Source organism: Protopterus annectens, chromosome 8.part0 (genome assembly GCF_019279795.1).
Source record: "Protopterus annectens isolate FY-2018-M chromosome 8.part0, PAN1.0, whole genome shotgun sequence".
Classification (NCBI taxonomy): Eukaryota; Metazoa; Chordata; order Ceratodontiformes; family Protopteridae; genus Protopterus; species Protopterus annectens.
The window spans coordinates 882,700,191-882,720,037 of NC_056741.1; the positions used below are offsets into that span (position 1 = coordinate 882,700,191).

Below are 19,847 nucleotides of genomic sequence, written 5' to 3' on the forward strand. Positions count from 1 at the left end.
GTTAAGTAAACTTTTGAGATCACTAGATGACAAATAATAACAGTCCAAAATGGCTGCACCAACCAGTTCCATTCCTTTTGCTTGAGGAATGCAAGTAAACAAATCAACTACATAAGTTGTAAGAAAAACTAACTTAAAAACAATTAAATCATTTTGTAACCTTCCCAGAAAATCTCATGAATCTTTTAAAATGTGTTGATTGGTGCCAAAATAGGTTTTTAAAATCTTAGCCACATACACTGCCAAAGAATGGGTAACAGAACCCTGGACTGCTACTGTAGGTCTCAAGGGTAGCTTTTAAACACATACGTGTTCTTTGGGAATCTCAAAATTAGTAGAAATCACTGAGTAGGTGTTCTACAAAAATTGATGAAGGGCAGATGTAATAATGCTAACGTCGAAGACTGAAACAATACTATTTTCATGAACTTTAATCCTACTGAGACTTAGGAGAGTAGTATTGTTGGAACTGAATTAATCTTTAAGCCTTGGTGAGTACCTTCATAGCATATATCATGGACAAAATTAGTTTAAAAAGTATAACAAGACAACTGGGTGCACAAGTCCCAGGATAAAAAAGTGCCCACTCCTTGTATGTTCACTGGTACCATAGGTTCATAGGTTCGTACTAGGCTATCTGCCCTAGGGCATTTATAAGCCTAGCCAGAGTGTGTGTGGCTTTCACCACCCCTTAGGATGAGAATACTACGCCCATTTAAGGTTTAGTTTACTGTGCCTCTGTCTAGTAGTGACACAGAGATGACCCCCGGGGTAAACCTACGATCTCCCATCCACTCGTCAAGAGTTCTCTTGAATAGAGTTAGTGAGGGGCTCTGCCTAACATGGATTGGGATTCTGTTCCAGAGTGTAGGGAGCCTCTGGGTTATGAATCTGTCCCTCCAGCATGTCCTATTTATTTCTGTGTTGAGGTTTAAGTCTCTTGCTCTCGTGGCTCTGATGGATTTGGATTTTTTGAGGTGGAGCATGTCCATTAATTCAGGATTGGACATGGCCTTGTACATTAGGCACAGGTCACCTCTGAGTAGGCGGTATGTGACTGAATAGAGCTAGAGTTTTTTCAGTCATGCAGCATATGACATATGTTTAAGACCCTTTATCCTCTTAGTGAGGAACTTTTGGGGTCTTTCCAACTGCTGCAGGTGTCGGGTAAGATACATCCCAAATGGGGCATTGTACTCAATCATTGGCCTAATAAGAGATGAATACAGGGGCACAATGACCTCTCTTGATCTAGATGTGAAACCCTTCATGATAAGGTGGGCAATATAGAAGGTCTTCCTAACCACTTTGGCAATGTGAGTGTCAAATGAGAGGTTACTGTCAACCTGGGTCCCTAGGTCCCTGATTACCTCTTCCATACTTAATGGATTACCACCTATGTGGTAATTTGTGGGTACCTTGTTTTTTCCAAAGGGTATGACTATACATTTTTTGGCGTTAAGCTTAAGGCCATGGCTCTGGCACCAATTATCCGTTTCTATGAGTCCTCTCTGAAGGATGTTTGTGTCCGCTGTAGTATCAATTATGGTGCCCAGTTTGCAGTCATCTGCGAACTTTGTCAGCCACAATCCTCCTATGTTTGCCTGTACCTCGGAAAAATAAATGCCAAACAAGAGGGTCCCAGGACTGAGCCCTGTGGGACACCGCTTGTGACTGGCTTAGAGTCTGACATAGCTCCAGCAACTCTGACCCTGTGGGTTCTGTCCTTGAGCCAGTTTGCAACCCATCTCATGACATATGGGTTTACATTTAAGCTGGTGAGTTTGTCTATGATGCCCGAGTGTAGTATTGTGTCAAAGGCTTTTGCAAGGTCAAGGTAGGCTGTGTGAACTGCCTTACCTTCATCAATGGCCTTAGTGACGGTTTCAAAAAAGTCGACCAAGTTCAAAAGGCAGGGTCTGCCCTTGACAAAGCCAAATTGGGTAGGATCCAATGTTTGTAGGTCCCCACTGTCTTTGTTTATGAGTTCCATAATGATCCTCTCCATAGCTTTGCAGACCAGGCTCGTCAAGCTTATGGGGTGGTAATTTCCAGGGTCCGTAGAAGCACTGCCTTTGTGAAGTGGGACCACTGTTGCCGTACGCCACTCTTTGGGTACGTATCCTGTAATAAGGCTAAGATTAAACAGCAGCCTTATGTTTGGGTTTAGTTCCTCTTGGAGTTCATGTAGCACACAGCCCGGGACACCGTCCGGTCCCATTGATGCTGTGTTTTTAGCTTTAGAGAGGGTGGCTCTCACCTGGGCATCTGAGATGTTAGGGAGGCTACACTGGGATACTTATTTCTCCTTTTGGAGGGGAGGGGGAGGAGAAATTTGCACTGAACCTATCTGCCAGAATGTTGGCAATGTCAGTGGGTTCAGTGTATTTATTGTCATTTTGGACTAACTCTGAGCATATCTGGGAGTTTCCACCCAGGTTTCTAACATAGCTAAAGAAGGCCTTGTGATTGTCTTTTGTGTCTTTTGCGATTTTTCTTTCAAAGTTGGCCTTGGATGATTTTATGAGTGATCGTAGTTTTTTGCTAGTACTGATCAGAGATGCCTTCCCATTTAGGGATTTTGCTCTGTCATGTAGTAGCTTCCTCCTTCTGTTGTAAAGTTTGTTTATGGCTGGGGTCCACCAGACCGGGCACCTGCCTTTAAGGGAATGGGTCTTGGTTTTATCTGGGATTGCATGATCCATGCATTCTTGAAGGTGCCCATAGAAGGCATTTGTAAAGGATTCAGCAGTGTGGGTTGTGGTTTCCACTGGCCCAGGGACCTTGAAGGATACCACTTCAGTCTTAAGAAGTGTGAAGTTGGCTTTTGAGAAGTTCTTCACTGTGGTCTTTTGTGCAGGGGGTGGGGGCGGGATGTGGATTTCCAGTGAGATTAATTTATGGTCTGATCTTACCAATGAGGGATATACTTCCGGTGTGGAGCATTTTGTCCCCATGTTTGTGATGATCAGGTCTAGTATATTGTCTCCTCTTGTGGGAATGGTGACTAGTTGTTCCATCGCATTTGAGTTTATGAATTCTAGGAACCTTTGGGCTAGGGTGTTTGGGCTTGAGTAATGTTCCCAGTCTATGTTTGGGTAGTTGAAGTCTCCCAATATGATGGTATTTGGAGAGACATTCATACTCTCAAGTGTCTTCAGGAAGGCTGTGTGAGTTTCCTGAGTTTGAGATGGTGGTCTGTAGCATGCTACAACCTGTAGGGCAGTTTTGCCTATGGTTAGTTGCACCTGGATGGTCTCCGATGCTTCGTGCATTGCCACTAACCTGGAGGTGTGGGTATCTTTGATGAATATGGATACTCCCCCTCCTTTTGTGGTTCGGTCCAAGTTTTGGGGCCAGAAAGCATGATATGAGGTAAAACCTGATAGTGCTGGGGTGCTCTCAGGAGCCTTGAACCAGGTTTCAGTCACTGCACAGACATCGATGTTCTCCATACTGAGGAGGGCTTTGAGGACGTGCATCTTGAGGTTTAGACTTCTGGCATTGAGCAGCATTACCCTTATTTTTTTTCCACTTGTGTTTTCTAGGGAGGTAGGTTTGTCATTTGAGCCATGCCTAAAAAAGGCACTATGGGGGGTGGCAAGAGCCTTGGCCAATATCCGGAAGCCCAGGGGTGACAGGTGCAAGCCATCCCTTGTGAAGCAGCGTGGCTTGTCGAGCATGTCATCCCAAGCAGACAGACATTGGATCCCCTTTGAATGACACCAGTAATTAAGCCAATTGTTAAAACTGATCATTTTGTCTTTGTACTGTGGCATCATTCTTGGTGAGGGTAAGATGCTGCTCAGGGTCAGGGTCATACCGGCCTGGGCTACATAATCAGAGAGCTCCTCTATGTCTCTTTTCATGTAGTCCAGGGAAGTACGTCTCAGGTCGTTCACACCGGCATGTACAATGACTGAGTCATATTTGTACTTGCTGTGGAGTGACCTGAGTGCTTGTGTTATGTGGCGGATTCTAGCTCCCGACAGGCAGCTTACTGTGACCTTATCCTTGTTCAGTCTGGTGAGCAGGACGTCGGTGTGTCTGACTATGGAGTCACCTATTACAAGTGTGTCTGGCATGTTGTTTGGCCTTAAGGGCTGTGACTGTTTAGCACACTGACTTTGTGACCTATGTGTTGCATGTGCTATGTCTTGAGGTGGCGGTTGCTTGGGTGTCTGCTTTGGAGGCCTCTGTTGTTTTGGTAGATTTTTAATCAGCGCTTCCGTGTATGTTTTTGTGTGTTTATGTGTTTGGTTTGCAGTTGTGATAGTTCTATGTGACACTGGGTTTGTGGTGTGCGTGGTTACCTTCTCCTCCTGCCTGGTCTTGCCAGTACCAACCAGGACCTCCAGTCTGGCTATATAGTTGCATCTCTCACATATATTTGTATTTGTTGGGAGGAGGAGAGGGTTGTCTGTGTACATGAGGCAATTGTAACATTGCCGCAAGATTCCCAGATTCACCAGCTGTACAGGAGAGTTTGCCAGCAACTGACCCTTCGACATGCTAGAATAGTGAAAAAGATTGCTGTGTAACTGAGTCAGAAAGGATCTATAAGGAAATGGGTACTCAAGGGAATTTAGGTGAAAGAAGTACTTTCTTTTGTTTAAGAGTGCATTACCTGTATAAAAAATGCTTTAGGAGCAAGTGCTGTGCTTTACAGTTAGAGAATAGGCTGTTTAGATTGCAAGTAGAGCAGTTCTAAGGGAAAAATTGATGAGTAGACTTTACGGAGCCAGAAATAGTTTAAACTTGATTAACCGGTGCTGCCCTATGCTGCTCTATGAGCAACTTCGTGCTAATTCGCACCAAAACGCGCTAAAGCGGGCTTTATAGCAGGGGGTTGAAAAAAGCCAGGAATTGACCCAAAATGGCCAATAAACTACAAGTTGCTGGGCTGGAACCAATCCTCTAGGGACAAATAGGTTGCTCAGTGCTCCCCACTCCCACTGGTGAACAAAGAAGCTTCCTCTTATCCAAATAAGGATATGGATAGCACAGGAACTAAGACAAAGCCCAGAGATCATCAAAATCTGAAGACTGGACTATTCTAGTTCAGAAAAGCGGGAAAACACAGATATTTTTTTGAGAAAGGAGAAAAAGATACAGTAACAAACAGTAAATGCTATAAAATGGCTAGCGCACTTGAGTGTGTTAGCCTAACAATTAAATTAAACAAAAATAACTTTTTAAAGTGCTAACAGTATAAATTCAACACAAGTACAGTAAAAACAATATGCAGAGCTGTTTTTTAAGCGAAATGCAGTCAAGATGCAGTAATTTGAGCGAAAGCCAGAAAAAATACTTATAAATCCAGGAAAGTCACTCTTTCACTCTCTGCTGCTTGTAGAACTCTGCAGGACACCACGAGGAGCTGTGCTGAGTCTTTTACAAGTGAAAAAGTGCGCAAAAGCGGACTTTATAGCAGGGGGTTGAAAAGAGCCAGGAATTGACCCAAAATGGCCAATAAACTACAAGTTGCTGGGCTGGAACCAATCCTCTAAGGACAAATAGGTTGCTCAGTGCTCCCCACTCCCACTGGTGAACAAAGAAGCTTCCTCTTATCCAAATAAGGATATGGATAGTGCAGGAACTAAGACAAAGCCCAGAGATCAGCAAAATCTGAAGACTGGACTAGTCTAGTTCAGAAAAGCGGGAAAACAAGGATATTTTTTTGTTTTTTTCTTTTTTTACAGAGAAAGGAGAAAAAGATACAGTAACAAACAGTAAATGCTATAAAACGGCTAGCGCACTTGAGTGTGTTAGCCTAACAATTAAATTAAACAAAAAATAACTTTTTAAAGTGCTAACAGTATAAATTCAACACAAGTACAGTAAAAACAATATGCAGAGTTGTTTTTTAAGCGAAATGCAGTTGAGATGCAGTAATTTGAGCGAAAGCCAGAAAAAATACTTATAAATCCAGGAAAGTCACTCTTTCACTCTCTGCTGCTTGTAGAACTCTGCAGGACACCACGAGGAGCTGTGCTGAGTACCAGGACTGGACAAAATGACAGTGTAGAATCCTCAAGATATAGAAACATTCCTGCAATGTGATTAAGCCTGGCTCAGGAGTAGAAAGAAGTGGTAGTTCACAAAAAACCACAGAAACGTACAGGCCAAAAAAGCCATAATGATGACAGAGTGGATTATTGAGACTAAGGGAGAAATTATGTATTGTTACAGTTATGTAAGAAGCCCAGAACTTTCAGATACCAGATATTCAAAAAGATTAAGCTAGAAATTAGAGAAAATAAAAATACTTGCACAAGAAAAACCGTCAAAAGCTTCAAATGTAAATTTGTTTTTATTAATACAACAGATCCATGAAAAACATTATGTAGACCAAGAAACGTTAGGCTGTTTGGAAAAAGAAGCAACAGAGGAAGTTCAAAAGTATAAAGAAGAAAACCTGAGATTTTTGAAAGGTATAAAAATGAAACATGGAAATGGGAAAGAAAATGAGATCTGATGTGGTGCAATATTTATGCAAAAGAGAAAGCAAAACTAATCAACACAAAACGAAGAGCACTAAAGATATTTGACGAGAAATTGAGGAAAGGGCATCCAAATATGGAAAATTTCATAATACAAAAGATCACAAAGGGGGAACACAGAACAGAAAATTAGTCAACTAAAAGTTAAACAAGTCGAGGCTGAAGTTTTGGAATACCTGTCTAGTGTAGAACATATAACATAGGTTATGTCACAGCATGATGGAACAATGAGTCCCCAAATTAAGGAGAAACAGGTGGAGTGAGAGGCATTTGAAGAAGAAACATGGACATGGGAAAGAAAAAGAGATTTAATATGGTTCGATACTTCTACAAAAGAGAAAGAAAAAACAATCAGTACAAAAAAGCAGCACCAAAGATATTTGAAGAGAAATACAGGCAAAGACATCCAGGTATGGAAAGTTTCACAATACAAACAAAAAGATCACAAAGGGGGTGAGTAGAAAGAGGATTAGTAATGGAGAAGTTAAAGAAGCAGAAACTGAAGTTATGGATTACCTACGAAGTGAAGGATTTAGTGTAGAAAATCCAACTCTGGCAACGTCACAGCATGATGGAACAAGTTCCCAAATTAAGGAGAAACAGGTGGAATAGGAAGCACCTTATCACTTACCACATGAAGATACTCTGGAGCCTTCAGTAGCAAACCAGTACAAAAGTTTAGTTGAAGTTGCATGGCAAGGGAAGGAGCAGAAAACAGTGGCAGCTCTGACCCAGTCAGTATTGTGGAGTGATAGGTCAATGAGTTCCCATATGAAAGATCAACAAGTGACGCAAGATGCTGCTTAAGAGAATATGTCACAGGAAGGTGTTCTGGAACTTTCTCTTAAATGTCCACAGGAAACAGAGAACAAAGAATGTGCCCTCAGCTTAGAAGAAAATGAGCTAAGGGAAGAGTTGCTTGATTTAATAGAGATAGGTAGACATATTAAGATCGATGAAAGAAATGAATCACTGAAAGTCAGTAAGACACAAAATGTTAGAAGTCTGATAAAACAAATGAATGCAGTAATTAACTATTAACAGACCTTCATGTGATATAATAAAAATAAATAGGATGCATTACTGTGCAGCTAAGTTAACAGATGTCTTACCACAAAAACCCATAATAATACGGGAAAGGAAGGAAAGAAATAAAATGCTATCATGAAAGCATTGAATAAAGAAAACTATAATGCAATTAAGACAAAAGTGTCAATGTTAGAAGAGTATAGAACAGGGAACAGATCAACAAAAATACTTATTAAGATAGACGTGATAAAAGCAACACACAATACTAGAACAGACTGAACTATTGAACTATTGCAAATAAACTAAATATACCAGAAAAACTTGGGAGATGTGCAGATAAATATTAAGGAAAAGTACAAAATAAGCAGTTCATCGATGACTCAAAAAAGTTTGATAGAGAATTGGGAAACAAAGCAAATTGAATAGAAATGCCACTAAAAAAAAGAAGGAATATACATATTTTGGAGAAAGTTCTATGAAGACCCTGTGGAACATAACAAAGATGCTGAATGGATAGAAGTAAAAGAAATAGTAAGAAGTTCAAATGTATATGATATGAAATAGAATGAAGTAATGGCCAGAGAAATTGAAACAAAATTAAGAAAGCTTCTAAGTGGAAAATCCCAGGCCGAGATGCAGTACCTAACTTTTGGCTAAAAGTATTAATATCTTTATACTGTAATTTAGCCCTGAGTGAGAACTACTTATATGCACATCGCAAACAGACACCAGCCTAGTTAACAACATTCCTGTCATGGCATTTTGGTTGATTTCTGTCATGGTATTAGAAATCCAAAAGAATTGGAGAAATTAAACCAGCACTAATTTCTATAAAGAATGCTCTCTGTACACCAGTACTGTTTTGTAAATAATTGCTAATCAAAGCATGAGGGACTTTTATCCTACAAAAATTATATTGTAGATATGTATATTAATATTGCCTCTATTATATGTGGCACTGTTCTGATACTCTGAACTAGAAGTGCTATATTACTGCATTGTATAACACTTTTTGAAAATGTTGCTTTACCTTTAAAACTTTTCTTCCCAGACCTTTGCTGAAAAAAGTAAAAGTGACCTTCTGAGCTCAGTTAGACTATCCTAGTAAAGAATTTAAAAATAGATATACTGTCCTACCAAGTTACTTGGTATAACTTTGCAGATAGTTTTCAGGATAAGAAGTCTGGCCTTTTTTTTGCTAGAGAGGTCACCAGTGCATGTTTGTGATCCTTTAAGCCTTATGACCTAATCGTTAGACAAGGAGGAAACCCTTGTCAAGGCAACACATTGATGCAGTGAGTGGCACTGTTGCGTCATAGTAATGCCATGACAACACATTGATGCAGCGAGTTGCACTGCTGCCTCATAGTAAAGTCATGGTAACAGATTGATGCAGTGAGTGGCATTGTTGCCTCATAGTAAGGTCATGTCAGCACATTGGTGCAGCGAATGGCATTGTTGCCTCATAATAAGGTCATGACAGCACATTGGTGCAGTGAATGGCATTGTTGAATCATAATAAGGTCATGGCAGCACATTGGTACAGCGAGTGGCATTGTTGCCCTATAGTAAAGTAATGGCAACAAAGTGATGCAGCGAGTGGCATTGCTGCTTCATAGTAAAGTCATGGCAACACATTGATGCAGCGAGTAGCATTGCTGGCTCATAGTAAGGTCATGGCAACACATTGATGCAGCGAGTGGCATTGCTGCCTCATAGTAAGGTCATAGCAACACACTGATGCAGCGAGTGGTATCGTTGCATCATAGTAAGGTCATGGCAGCACATTGGCGCAGGGAGTGGCATTGTTGCCTCATAGTAATGCCATGGCAATACATTGATGCAGTGAGTGTCATTGCTGTCTCAAAGTAAAGTCATGGAAAAACATTGATGCAGTGAGTGGCACCGTTGCCTCATAGTAATGTCATGGCAGCACATTGGTACAGTGAGTGGCATTGTTGCCTCTTAGTAAGGTCATGGCAACACATTGATGCAGTGAGTGGCATTGTTGCCTCATAGTAAAGTGTTATGCATATCCTCCCTCTGTTTGCATTGGTTTTCTGTTGATACTCTGGTTTTCTGTCGTATCCCAAGGATGTGCAGTAGGTGTACTGGTGACTTTAAGTTGTCCATAGTTTTGTGTGTGTGTGTGTGTGTGTGTGTGTGTGTGTGTGTGTGTGAGTGATATGGAAGAAAGGCTTGGCAATCTACTTCTAACCCCATTTGCTTACTAGACTATATACATGGCATTGGCAATTCATGGGGTCACTGTAAGAGTGAGATGCAACTAGACAGTATTGGGTGAATGAAATCCCTGGCAAAACATACATTAAATTGTATAGATTTGTGTTTCCAATTTGCCACTGGAATTGGGACATAGAAAACTAAAGTGTAAATGTAAAATATAAAGTATTACAATGTTATTGATGTTATACTGTGGTTAGGATTAACCATTTTAATATAATTTTTTCATCAATTTTTTTTAATTTTCTAATAAACAAGTAACATATGTTCAAATTAATTACATTGTATATAGTATAATAAATGAAGAAGAACAAACTATGTACAGTATATACAAAGGTCTGAAAATAGAAATTTTAAATACAGCTCCAGTATTTCACTATTTTCCACAATAATTTTCAAATATTAATAAAAGGATTCTTCTGATATAAATCAATAAGAGAAATCACCTTGATCCAACATTTTAATATTCTTAATGAATAGTAAAGGACATCTGCCTTATGTTGTTGTTACCCTAAGTAACATTTGACAGATGGAGTTGATAGGTCTGTCACAGTTTTTAAAGGTAAGATGTGTATTATGACAATGTCAGACATAAATACAAAATGGTGCCATACCATCTGTAAGGAAGGTGACTTGATATGGCCACAAGAACCCAAGCACCCTTGGAAGTTTTAATAGATTCTAGCTGTTTTGAGCAAGTACAAGTGCATTTTGGAAATATGCATAACAGTAGTAAAGAGCAAGAGGAATATATTCTGGAAGCAGTGTGGTGAAATTAGCAGTAGAAACTAAATCAGTGCAAAAATCAAAGCTGAAATAGTCAGTAGCAGTTTGTAGGGAATGTGCTGCACGTCTCCAAAGTAAGCCATTTCTGTAAAGGCACTAACAGAAGCAGATGCTGCTGTGCTCATACTATTCCATTTACAATAGCAGAGAAGAGCTGTGAGAGGCAAGGCATGCATGCTACATATTGTTTTATAACACTGTACTAACAAGATACTGTTTGTGTGTGCATCAACTCCATACCAAAGGCAGAAATGCTTTTGCCCTTTGCATCACCAATTTGAAATAGTCTGTAGCTATGAATGGTCAGTCAGATAAATCATCTGTGGCATTGCCTTTAGATAGGAAGACTATAATTTCCAGCTGAGTGTTGAATGTATGAGTCCAGTGAGTGCTGCTGAAAAACATATTACAAATGAAGTCACAAGTATGGCAGTAATCATTTTCTCTTTCAGCTCTCAGCAGCAGCAGCAGTTATTTTTAGATTTGTGGTTATATATAATCAGATACTAGACCTTGAGCTGGATCATTTCATTTCAGATGGATAACAAATAGCCTACATTCTATTAGTTTATTATCTTGCTAAAATGTTTTTCAAGTTCTGTATTAAACATAAGTATTCAAACCTGTATTTGGCCAACATTTTTTGAGTTTTGTTAGTTATCCCTATTTTGCATAAAAGTATTCAAAAGTGCCACTGTGTAATCTACCTTGTACCCACGCTACAAAATGCTGCCACTTTTAACTAATTTGTGTTTGGTTTATGATTTTCGTTTTCAAGTCATTTGCATGTCTGGCCAATGCTTTGGCCACAGTTGTTAAATACTTTTTTGGCAGGCTGTAACATGCAAAAGTAACACTGATGGGGAAAAAATGCTTCTTAAACCTACTTGAGTAATCTTCCAATTGCAGCCTTTTGTTCATAATGCAGTTTGCTTTCTTACACATACTGCCTTTTTGAACTCTGTCAGTCTCTGTAATATATTTGAACATTTTGATTTTATCTCTGCTGTCCTGTTTTCCTCATGGTTGGATAGTTTGTTTCAATAACCTGTACTCATAAGGTATCGGTTGCATATTTACAGTTTAGTACCCTTTCCAGAGAGCAGTTACGTAGCAGCTTGTATTGCAAATTGCACATTACATCCTTTTGTACTTTGTCAGTGTTTAATTTGTACACAATTTAAAAAGAGCTCCAGACATATCCAAAGGTGACTGGGCACTGGTTATGTTTTATTTCCTGTACAGAGTGTACACAGCTGCTCTTTCTATTACATAGGAATCAGCTCTGTACAAAGCTGCTCTTTCTTTTACGCAATGCCGTACTTATCTGCTTGACTTCATGTGTTTGTGGCCGTTCCCATTAGAAATCTGAGTTTATCTGCTTCTATAGTTTACTTACTACCAAAAATGATGATGATCCCATGATGTGACGTCACAGCCTTTTACTAGTTATGATGTTGGTCACTGTCTTGTAACTTCAGGTAGAAGTAGTGTAAACAAGTATTTAAACTGATAAACAGGAGAAGATCGGTGTCTGACAAGATGATCCAGTTTTTGTCACTAGCTCTGTCCTTTCTTCTGTGCTCCATAATTCACCTATCCCAAGCTGCCTAAAGTCACCTGCTGATCTGCATTACACCACATTCACTGGCAGGTTGTTCTAAAGTCCAACCGTACACCAGGAACAAGTTAGACTTGAATCTTCCATTTTTTACATATGGCCCTTCCATTCCTTCTTACGTTCACACCTCCTCGATCCCTGACATTCTGGAAATAAGATTTTAATGTGCTCCATTTTCTCCTTTCAATGCAAGGAAGAGCACTTCTGTTTATAGTCTACTTTTAACTTAAGGATTTTATTGACCACATCTATACTCTCACTAACAATACTAAATTGGCTGTGTCAGCTTGATAATACACTTGGATGTCCTTAATAACAACTTGCGGAAATGGTTTTAAACATGTGAACTGTGTAGCAAAAGTATAATCCCTACTTCTCTTACTAACATATGCCCAACTGATCTTTACTCCTCAATCTAGAACTGTGACTGTCTAATTGCATCTAATTCCTCTATTATTGTAAATATGTTATTGTATTAATGACAGGTCTTATACAATCGTTATGTAATCAGTTTGATTTTCTCTTTTGTATAAATGTTATTTTATGTTACTGTCTGTTACATGTGGAGCTTTTCTCCCCAGGCCTCAGCTGAAAAAGGGCATGTGTCCAGTCGGACTTTCCCAGTAAACAAATGTAAAATAAAAATAAAGTAAAATATGAGTTTTTGAGGAGCTGTTCAGAAATGTTCAGCTGTTTTTAAAAGATGATGTATGTCATTAGTGCAATATAAAGCTCAACTGTCCAGATTTTCACAGAAAATCCAGATTTTTGTCTTATATTTTGATCTGTTCCTCAAAAAATGTGTGTTTTTTTTTCTGGCAAATCACTGAAGATTAAAGTCACTAAATAATGACATATATCTGAGTTTCAGACTTCATAATGTTCAGAAAATGCATGCTAACACAAATCATGTGGTTTTGGCAACTTCCTAAATTTATAAGAGAAATATTTAAAATGTATCCCTGTTTTAGGGCATTTGTCCCCCTTTATTTTATTCTTTGTCCCAATTTCTTGCACTAAGAGGTTGAGAGGTATATAAAGGTCACTAAATTATATTGTTTTAAATTTTTTACTTGACATTTTCACCCATCAGTCACCCAGTTTACGTCTTGTCTTCAGCTTTTCAACCTTCTGGAATAATTGATTACTTTGCTTATTTGCTGATGCAGACCTTTTGGGCTTTATTACCTGAATGTTTTCCAGCTTGATTGTTAGCTGTCTGTACTCATTCAAGTTCACTCCAGCTCTCTACATCAGTTCAGAGAGATAGTCCGGCCTATGCCACATGCCCATCTCTTCATAACATTACACACCCTGTCACACCACACAGAGAGATGAACCACAGTGGTATGTTTAACCCCAAAGGGAATCACATGCTGTGGCCTCTGGTCACTGGGGAGGTAAGCAACAGAGGTTCTTCTTCAGATATACTGTCTAGTATGCTGCACTATTTCTGCTATCAGTTCTCCATGTAGTTCCTCTCCTTCCCTCTGTATATCCCCTACTCAATAGATGAAATGGATTACATGAAGGAAGTTAGAATGTAACAACTGACAGGCCGTAAATACAGGTAGAGGGGGTGAGAGTCCTTAATAGACATTTATAGATGGTATCAGCTGCTCTACCTGGGGAACAAGTTTTGAGGTGAAAGTAGACTGCCTGTTGTTTTCCCATTACTTATGGAAACAACCTGGACAAAGATGGAAGCATCCACCTACCTCCATGTAGTGATTGTCTACATGACTCAGCCACCTGTGACTCTTTGGCCCCCAAATGTGGTGATAGCTGTTTCTAATGGCAGGGCAAACTGTGTATAGATGCTGTATTCTGCTCACCCCAACCACCAGTTCAGTGGAATGAGACACTTTTTCTTAGCCACATTGCAGGCAGTACAAATAGAAGAACTCTAGTTGCTGGCAAGCCAAAGTTAGCAGCAGAGCTGTTCAGCCACTGTCACAAACAGAGCAAAACAATTGCATTTATATTTTTGCCTAGTGAGGGAAGAGTTCCATTTTATAGGTTTAGTGCTGTATAAGTCTTCATACTTTCTCTTCCAGGGAGATGAGGTGGAACAAAGGTACAATCCTGAAGGCTTCTGTGGACTACATCCGGAGACTACAGAAGGAACAGCATCGTGCCAAAGAGCTGGAGCTCAGACAAAAGAGACTAGAACACATTAATAGAAGTTTACTGCTGCGAATACAGGTATGACCCTCTGTCAGTGATTATGCTTTCATTTTCCTCTTTATAGCTTTTACATGCTGCTGTCTGCTGTAATACCGTCAGCATATACAAGTCTGTGCTTGTGTAAACTCCAAATAAAAGGTTCTTATCTTGTTTAGAAGTAGCTTATGGGGTGGGAGAGGGGTTGTATTACTTTTAAGACAGATACATGCTTCAAGATCAGTGTCAAAAGGCATCTGAAAAAAATTATGTGGATTGTCAGTGTCCTGAACTCTTTTAAAGGCTGCAGTGTAGTATTGTACATCATACTTCTCATCTGTACAGATTTTCACAAAATGTCCAGATTTTGCCTTATATTTTCTGGTCCATTTTTCATAAAATTGTAGTTTTCTGGCAAATTAGTAGGAAATCATTAAAGACTGAAGTTAGAAAATAATCAGATACATTTGTGTTTCAGACTTCATACCCTGCAGAAAATTCATTCTATTCCCATGTTGCAGTACTCTTTGTGTGGGATTCTCCACCTCAAGCGATCTGAATGTTGGCTCCTATACAAAACTTTAAGCCTGGTTGCTTTAGGTGAGTGGGACGTCAGACGCAGGGCCATAAACCAGGGATCTTAAATGTGACATCTGCACACACAGACCTCAGAACTTTTCAGCCGCAGTCGAACATCAGATCGATCGCATCACTCCTCTATTATCAAGACGTCTAAAGCTAAGTACCCCGTTGGGTATTTCATTTTTTACTTTTGCTTGAGCTTGGTTTGCTGTCCTACCCTTTTAGCCGATGTCCGCTAAGAATGATAAATGCTGTTGCAGGCATCAGATTCTGCATAAAGTCTCGCACAACTGTTGCATATTTTGCTTAGGCTGAGAACATACCTCTTGTTCAATTTGCCAGTCATTCGTCCCTAAGACACTCAGAAGCCATTTGACCACCCTTAATCTTTACTTAGAAAACCAGAGGCTAAAGAAATTAGTGCTTAGGATGGATCCATAGTTGGCTGCCCCAGCAGAGCCTCCACGCAAAAAGGCCAAGTTGTCATGGCCTACTACTACTGCCCCTCCATCATAAGACACCCTGCCAACTTCCGATTTAGGAGTTGAAGGACTTCCATTAGAGCCTTCTACTTCGTCGACTCCCCTCGAGGAAGCTGCTTCAGAAGTAATGGCCAGCACGTCCATGGAGATAGCTCAGATGTTGGTTTCTGCAGATGTCAAGGGGGACCCAGACCTTGCTGGATGCCCGACTGGGATACCACAACCTGAAGCCTCAGTTCCAACAAAGGCCTCTGACACTAGGCCTTCTCCCACAATTGCTGCTTTGAAAAGAAAACAGAAAAGTAAGTATCTGTCTCCTTTGCCTGAGGGGATTACTTGACTGGCAATTCTTCACTAAATCCTTGATGCAAGCCTTCATGGCCCTTAGGCCCCGGCCTTTTCACCCTCCCCCATTCCTGTTCTGAGCCCTTGACCTGCCTCAGCTACTTCAGTCCATCTTCCCACTTCTCATGCAGGAGAAGAAGAAGAGGAAGTTTACTCCTCATCATCAGATGAGTCAATTACTTACTCATCACAGATTGTTTCTCCACTGGAATACTATTCACCTGATGAGGAATCCATTGAAGGGGACTGTCCCCCAGAAGGCATCACCTTTGGGGAGACCATTACCAAAATGAAAGAATATTTCAAATGGGATACTTCCCAAATGACCAAAAATCAAAAGAGATATTTTGAATTACTACAAGTAGAATCTCCATCTCCCATCCCACTACTTCTACCCACTTATCTTGATGCATTTTCTTCAGCATCAAAAATCCTGATTCACAGCCACCTGCCCTTCAGAGACCTGACTGTTTCTACAAGGTGCCCAATGAACAGAAATTCCTGGTGAAACCCCCCTTGGCAGACGCAGCAGTGATTGCTGTATCCTCTGACAAGCAGTCAAGATTAATACCCTTATCGTTCCTTTTACCTACTGACAAGAACAGTAAGAATATGGACAGGATAGGCAAGAAAGTGTGTACCTCCTCCACCCTAGCCTTCACAGCCATCAACTACCAAACTCGTGTGGTAAAATATGCCTTGGACTTAGAATCCCAGGCCTCTAATCTCTTGTCCTCCTTGCCTGACTGCCCTAACAAGACAGAAGTAGCATCAAAACTGTCCCTGGCTTCTCAAGTGGCCAGACATTCAATTAGATGCAGTTATGATGCAGGAGAGGCCTCTGCAAGATCATCAGTATTACGCAGATATTCTTGGCTTCGCCTTCAACCCCTGACACAAGACTTTTAAGTCCAAAATTCTTGATTCCTCTCTTGACCACAACCTCCTGTTTGGGAAACAGCTGCAGAACTCTTTAAAAACCTTTAGGAAAAAAGCAATGAGCTCCAGAATATTAAACACCTTCTGGTGTCTCCCATTCCTAAATACTGTAGGAATCACCCAGCAAAGACTACTTTTGTCAGGAGGACCCCCTCCTCTACTACTACTTCCTCTTCTAGACATAGGAAAGGAGCCAAGAGACAAACCACTTTCAGACCAGTTTTCTCTCAACCTACCCAAAGCCCTTTCATGACAGAAATGGCTCCAACAACTCGTGGCTGCCTTGCCCACCTCCCCTTGTCAGCCCAACTCTCACACTGCCTACCCTTTTGGAGAATTACCCCCACAGACTGCTGGGTCCTGGCAATAGTAGAAGAGGGATTTTCCTGTCTTGGAAAGAAAGACCCCCTGCAAGGGGTATACCATTCCCACCCAAGAATCAACTACACCTTATTCACCAGATCCTAAAGGATCTTTTGAACCATGAAACTATAGAACCTGTCCCCCCAGGGCAAGAAGGAAAAGGTTTTTACTCAAGGTTATTTTTTGTACCAAAAAAGGACAACCCTTGAAGGCCAGTTCTGGATCTGTCCTTTTTAAACTTCTTCCTAAGAGTTCCATCCTTCAGAATGTTATCCCTTCAGACCCTTCTTCCACTACTGCCAGCCTAGGCATTCATGGCCACACTAGATCTCAAGGAGGCCTACCTCCACATCCCTATAAAACCCTCTCACAGAAAGTACTTATGTTTTACTGGGCCCTGTTCTCATTTTCAATTTACAGCCTTGCCCTTTGGTTTATCTACTGCACCCAGGGTATTCACAAAATGACTGGCCCCAGCAATAGCCTATTGCAGAACCAAAGGCATTCAGATTTATCCATATCTAGACGACATCCTCATTCTTGCAGGAAAAATGATACCCTAAAAAAACACCTGCAGTTCACCATATTCCTGCTACAAGGCTTGGGGTTCACCTTCAACCTCCCCAAGTCATCCCTAACCCCACAGCAGGACAAAATCTTCCTGGGATACAGGATCAGAACAGACCTGTTGGGGGCATTCCTCCCTCAAGACAAAGTTCTCTCCCTTACTGCCCACTTCCAGGATCTGATCCAGGTACAACAACTATCAGCAAGACAATTCCTACGGGTTCTAGGTCTTATGGCAGCCACCATTCCTATGCTGCCTTTAGCCAGGATGCATATGAGAAAACTGCAGTGGTATCTGAAGATTGTGTGGTCCCAACACAAACACCCTGTAGAATTTCAGATCCCACTCTTACCCTGCCTCAATGTAGAATTGAAATGGTGGATACAACAAATTCAATTGAACCCAGGCTTTCCACTCCACCCCACCCACACCAGCTCAACACATGCATACAGATGCATCAGACCTGGGCTGGGGAGCTACCATGAAGGGTCTCAAGGTACAGGAGAACCGGCATCCTGCCCTCCAGAAAAAATACATCAGTGTGAGGGAGATGACAGCAGTTCTTTTGGCCCTAAAAGCCTTTACCCCAATCCAAATCTTCATAGACAACAGTACAGTCATGTGGTACTCAATAAGCATGGAGGGGTACCTCATTAAGCAAGGAGGGACCAAGTCCTATCTCCTGTGCAGGATAGCAATACAGATTTGGGACCTAGCCTCCAGAAACAACTTATGCCTGCAGACAACCTGCATGCCATCCCAAGACAACCAACAGGCAGATGTTCCAGCAGATCATCTTCTCCACGTCACAATTGTGGATGTTGAACAGGCAAGTTTTTCTAAACATTGTCCATCAGTGGGGCACACCTCAAGTAGATTTGTTTGCCTCCCCCCAGAACACACAATTGAAAATATTCTGCACCAAGGACCACTCCCCACTAGCCTGGAGGGTAGACGCCTTCAACATTTCATGGAAGGGGCAGTTTCTATATGCACCCCCCTTCCCTCTCATTCCAGAGTTCCTTCTGAAGATCAGGAAGAACAAACCAAAAATCTTGCTGGTGACTCCCTACTGGCCAAGGCAGCATTGATTTCCCCTACTTCTGTCTATTGCCAAGGGCAATCACCACAAGTTACCCCACAAAGTGGACCTAATCACACAGTAGAAAGGAATACTTATTCATCCTCACCTGCAGATGCTATGCCTAACTCAATGCGTGATAAACTTTTAATTCCCTTCAGACACCACTATGAGGACATGCTTTTCGTCCTGAGGAGGCCAGGAAACCTACTACCAGGAGATCCTACATTTCAAAATGGGGAAGATTCTCCAAATGGTGTCTCAAACAGCATAGGGATCCCTTTCTAGTGGATGTTCCTCTAGTCCTAACTTATGTCTTTGAACTTATCAAGGCTGGCCTTTCATACTTTTTAGTGAAAGTCCACCTACCTGCAATCTCTACCTGCTTACCCTAGTCCCCTCTCTGCTATCCAGGGTACATGTAAAATTGTTCCTGAAAGAGGTCTTGCACATCAGACCACCAAGAAAACTGGTCCCACCACCTTGGGACCTAAACTTTATCCTAGAAAAACTCACACTGGCTCCATTTGAGCCAGGCAGCTCTGCAACTCTCCAAATGTGCACTTGGAAAACTGTTCCACTGGTGGACCTTACCTGTGCTAGAAAGGTGTCAGAGTTACAAGCTTTCATGTCTTGTCCACCCTACACTATTTTCTACAAGGACAGGGTGACCCTGTGCACCAACCCTTCTTTAATGCCCAAGGTGGTCAACAAACTGTCTTTAAACCAGTCCATTCACCTGCACACCTTCTTCCCCTCTTCCACTAATGACAGTGAGAGGGTACTCCTTCCACCCCAGGACCCTGGGCAAGGCAGTCTCCAAACAAACCATTTCCTGCTGGATCAAGAAAACTATCCACTTCTGTTACTCCTGCCATGGCAAGGACCTACTTCAGGGGGTAAGGGCTCACTCTACAGGGCCGTAGCATCCTCCAATGCCTTCTTCAAAGGCCTAGACACAGCCTCCATTCTGGAGGTGGCGACCTGGTCCTCTAGACATACCTTCACCAGACACTGCAAATTGGGCCACATCTCCAGAGCCAGAGCAGGGTTTGATAGTGCAATCCTACAGGGCTTTCTGGAATCAACTACCTCTACCTCCACCCTTCCTTCTTCCTAATGTGTGGCACTCTCTCACACT

General features: G+C 41.3%; 1 protein-coding gene across 2 annotated transcripts in view; it reads left to right on the top strand.

Moving 5' to 3' along the window:
• Positions 1-19,847, top strand: part of TFE3 (transcription factor binding to IGHM enhancer 3) — a 650,077-nt gene that overhangs the window by 503,596 nt on the left and 126,634 nt on the right. For both annotated transcript variants that reach the window (XM_044080401.1, XM_044080402.1), the window contains exon 9: positions 14,241-14,388. In XM_044080401.1, the coding sequence (XP_043936336.1) occupies positions 14,241-14,388 (148 nt within the window). The remainder of the gene's footprint in view (positions 1-14,240; positions 14,389-19,847) is intronic.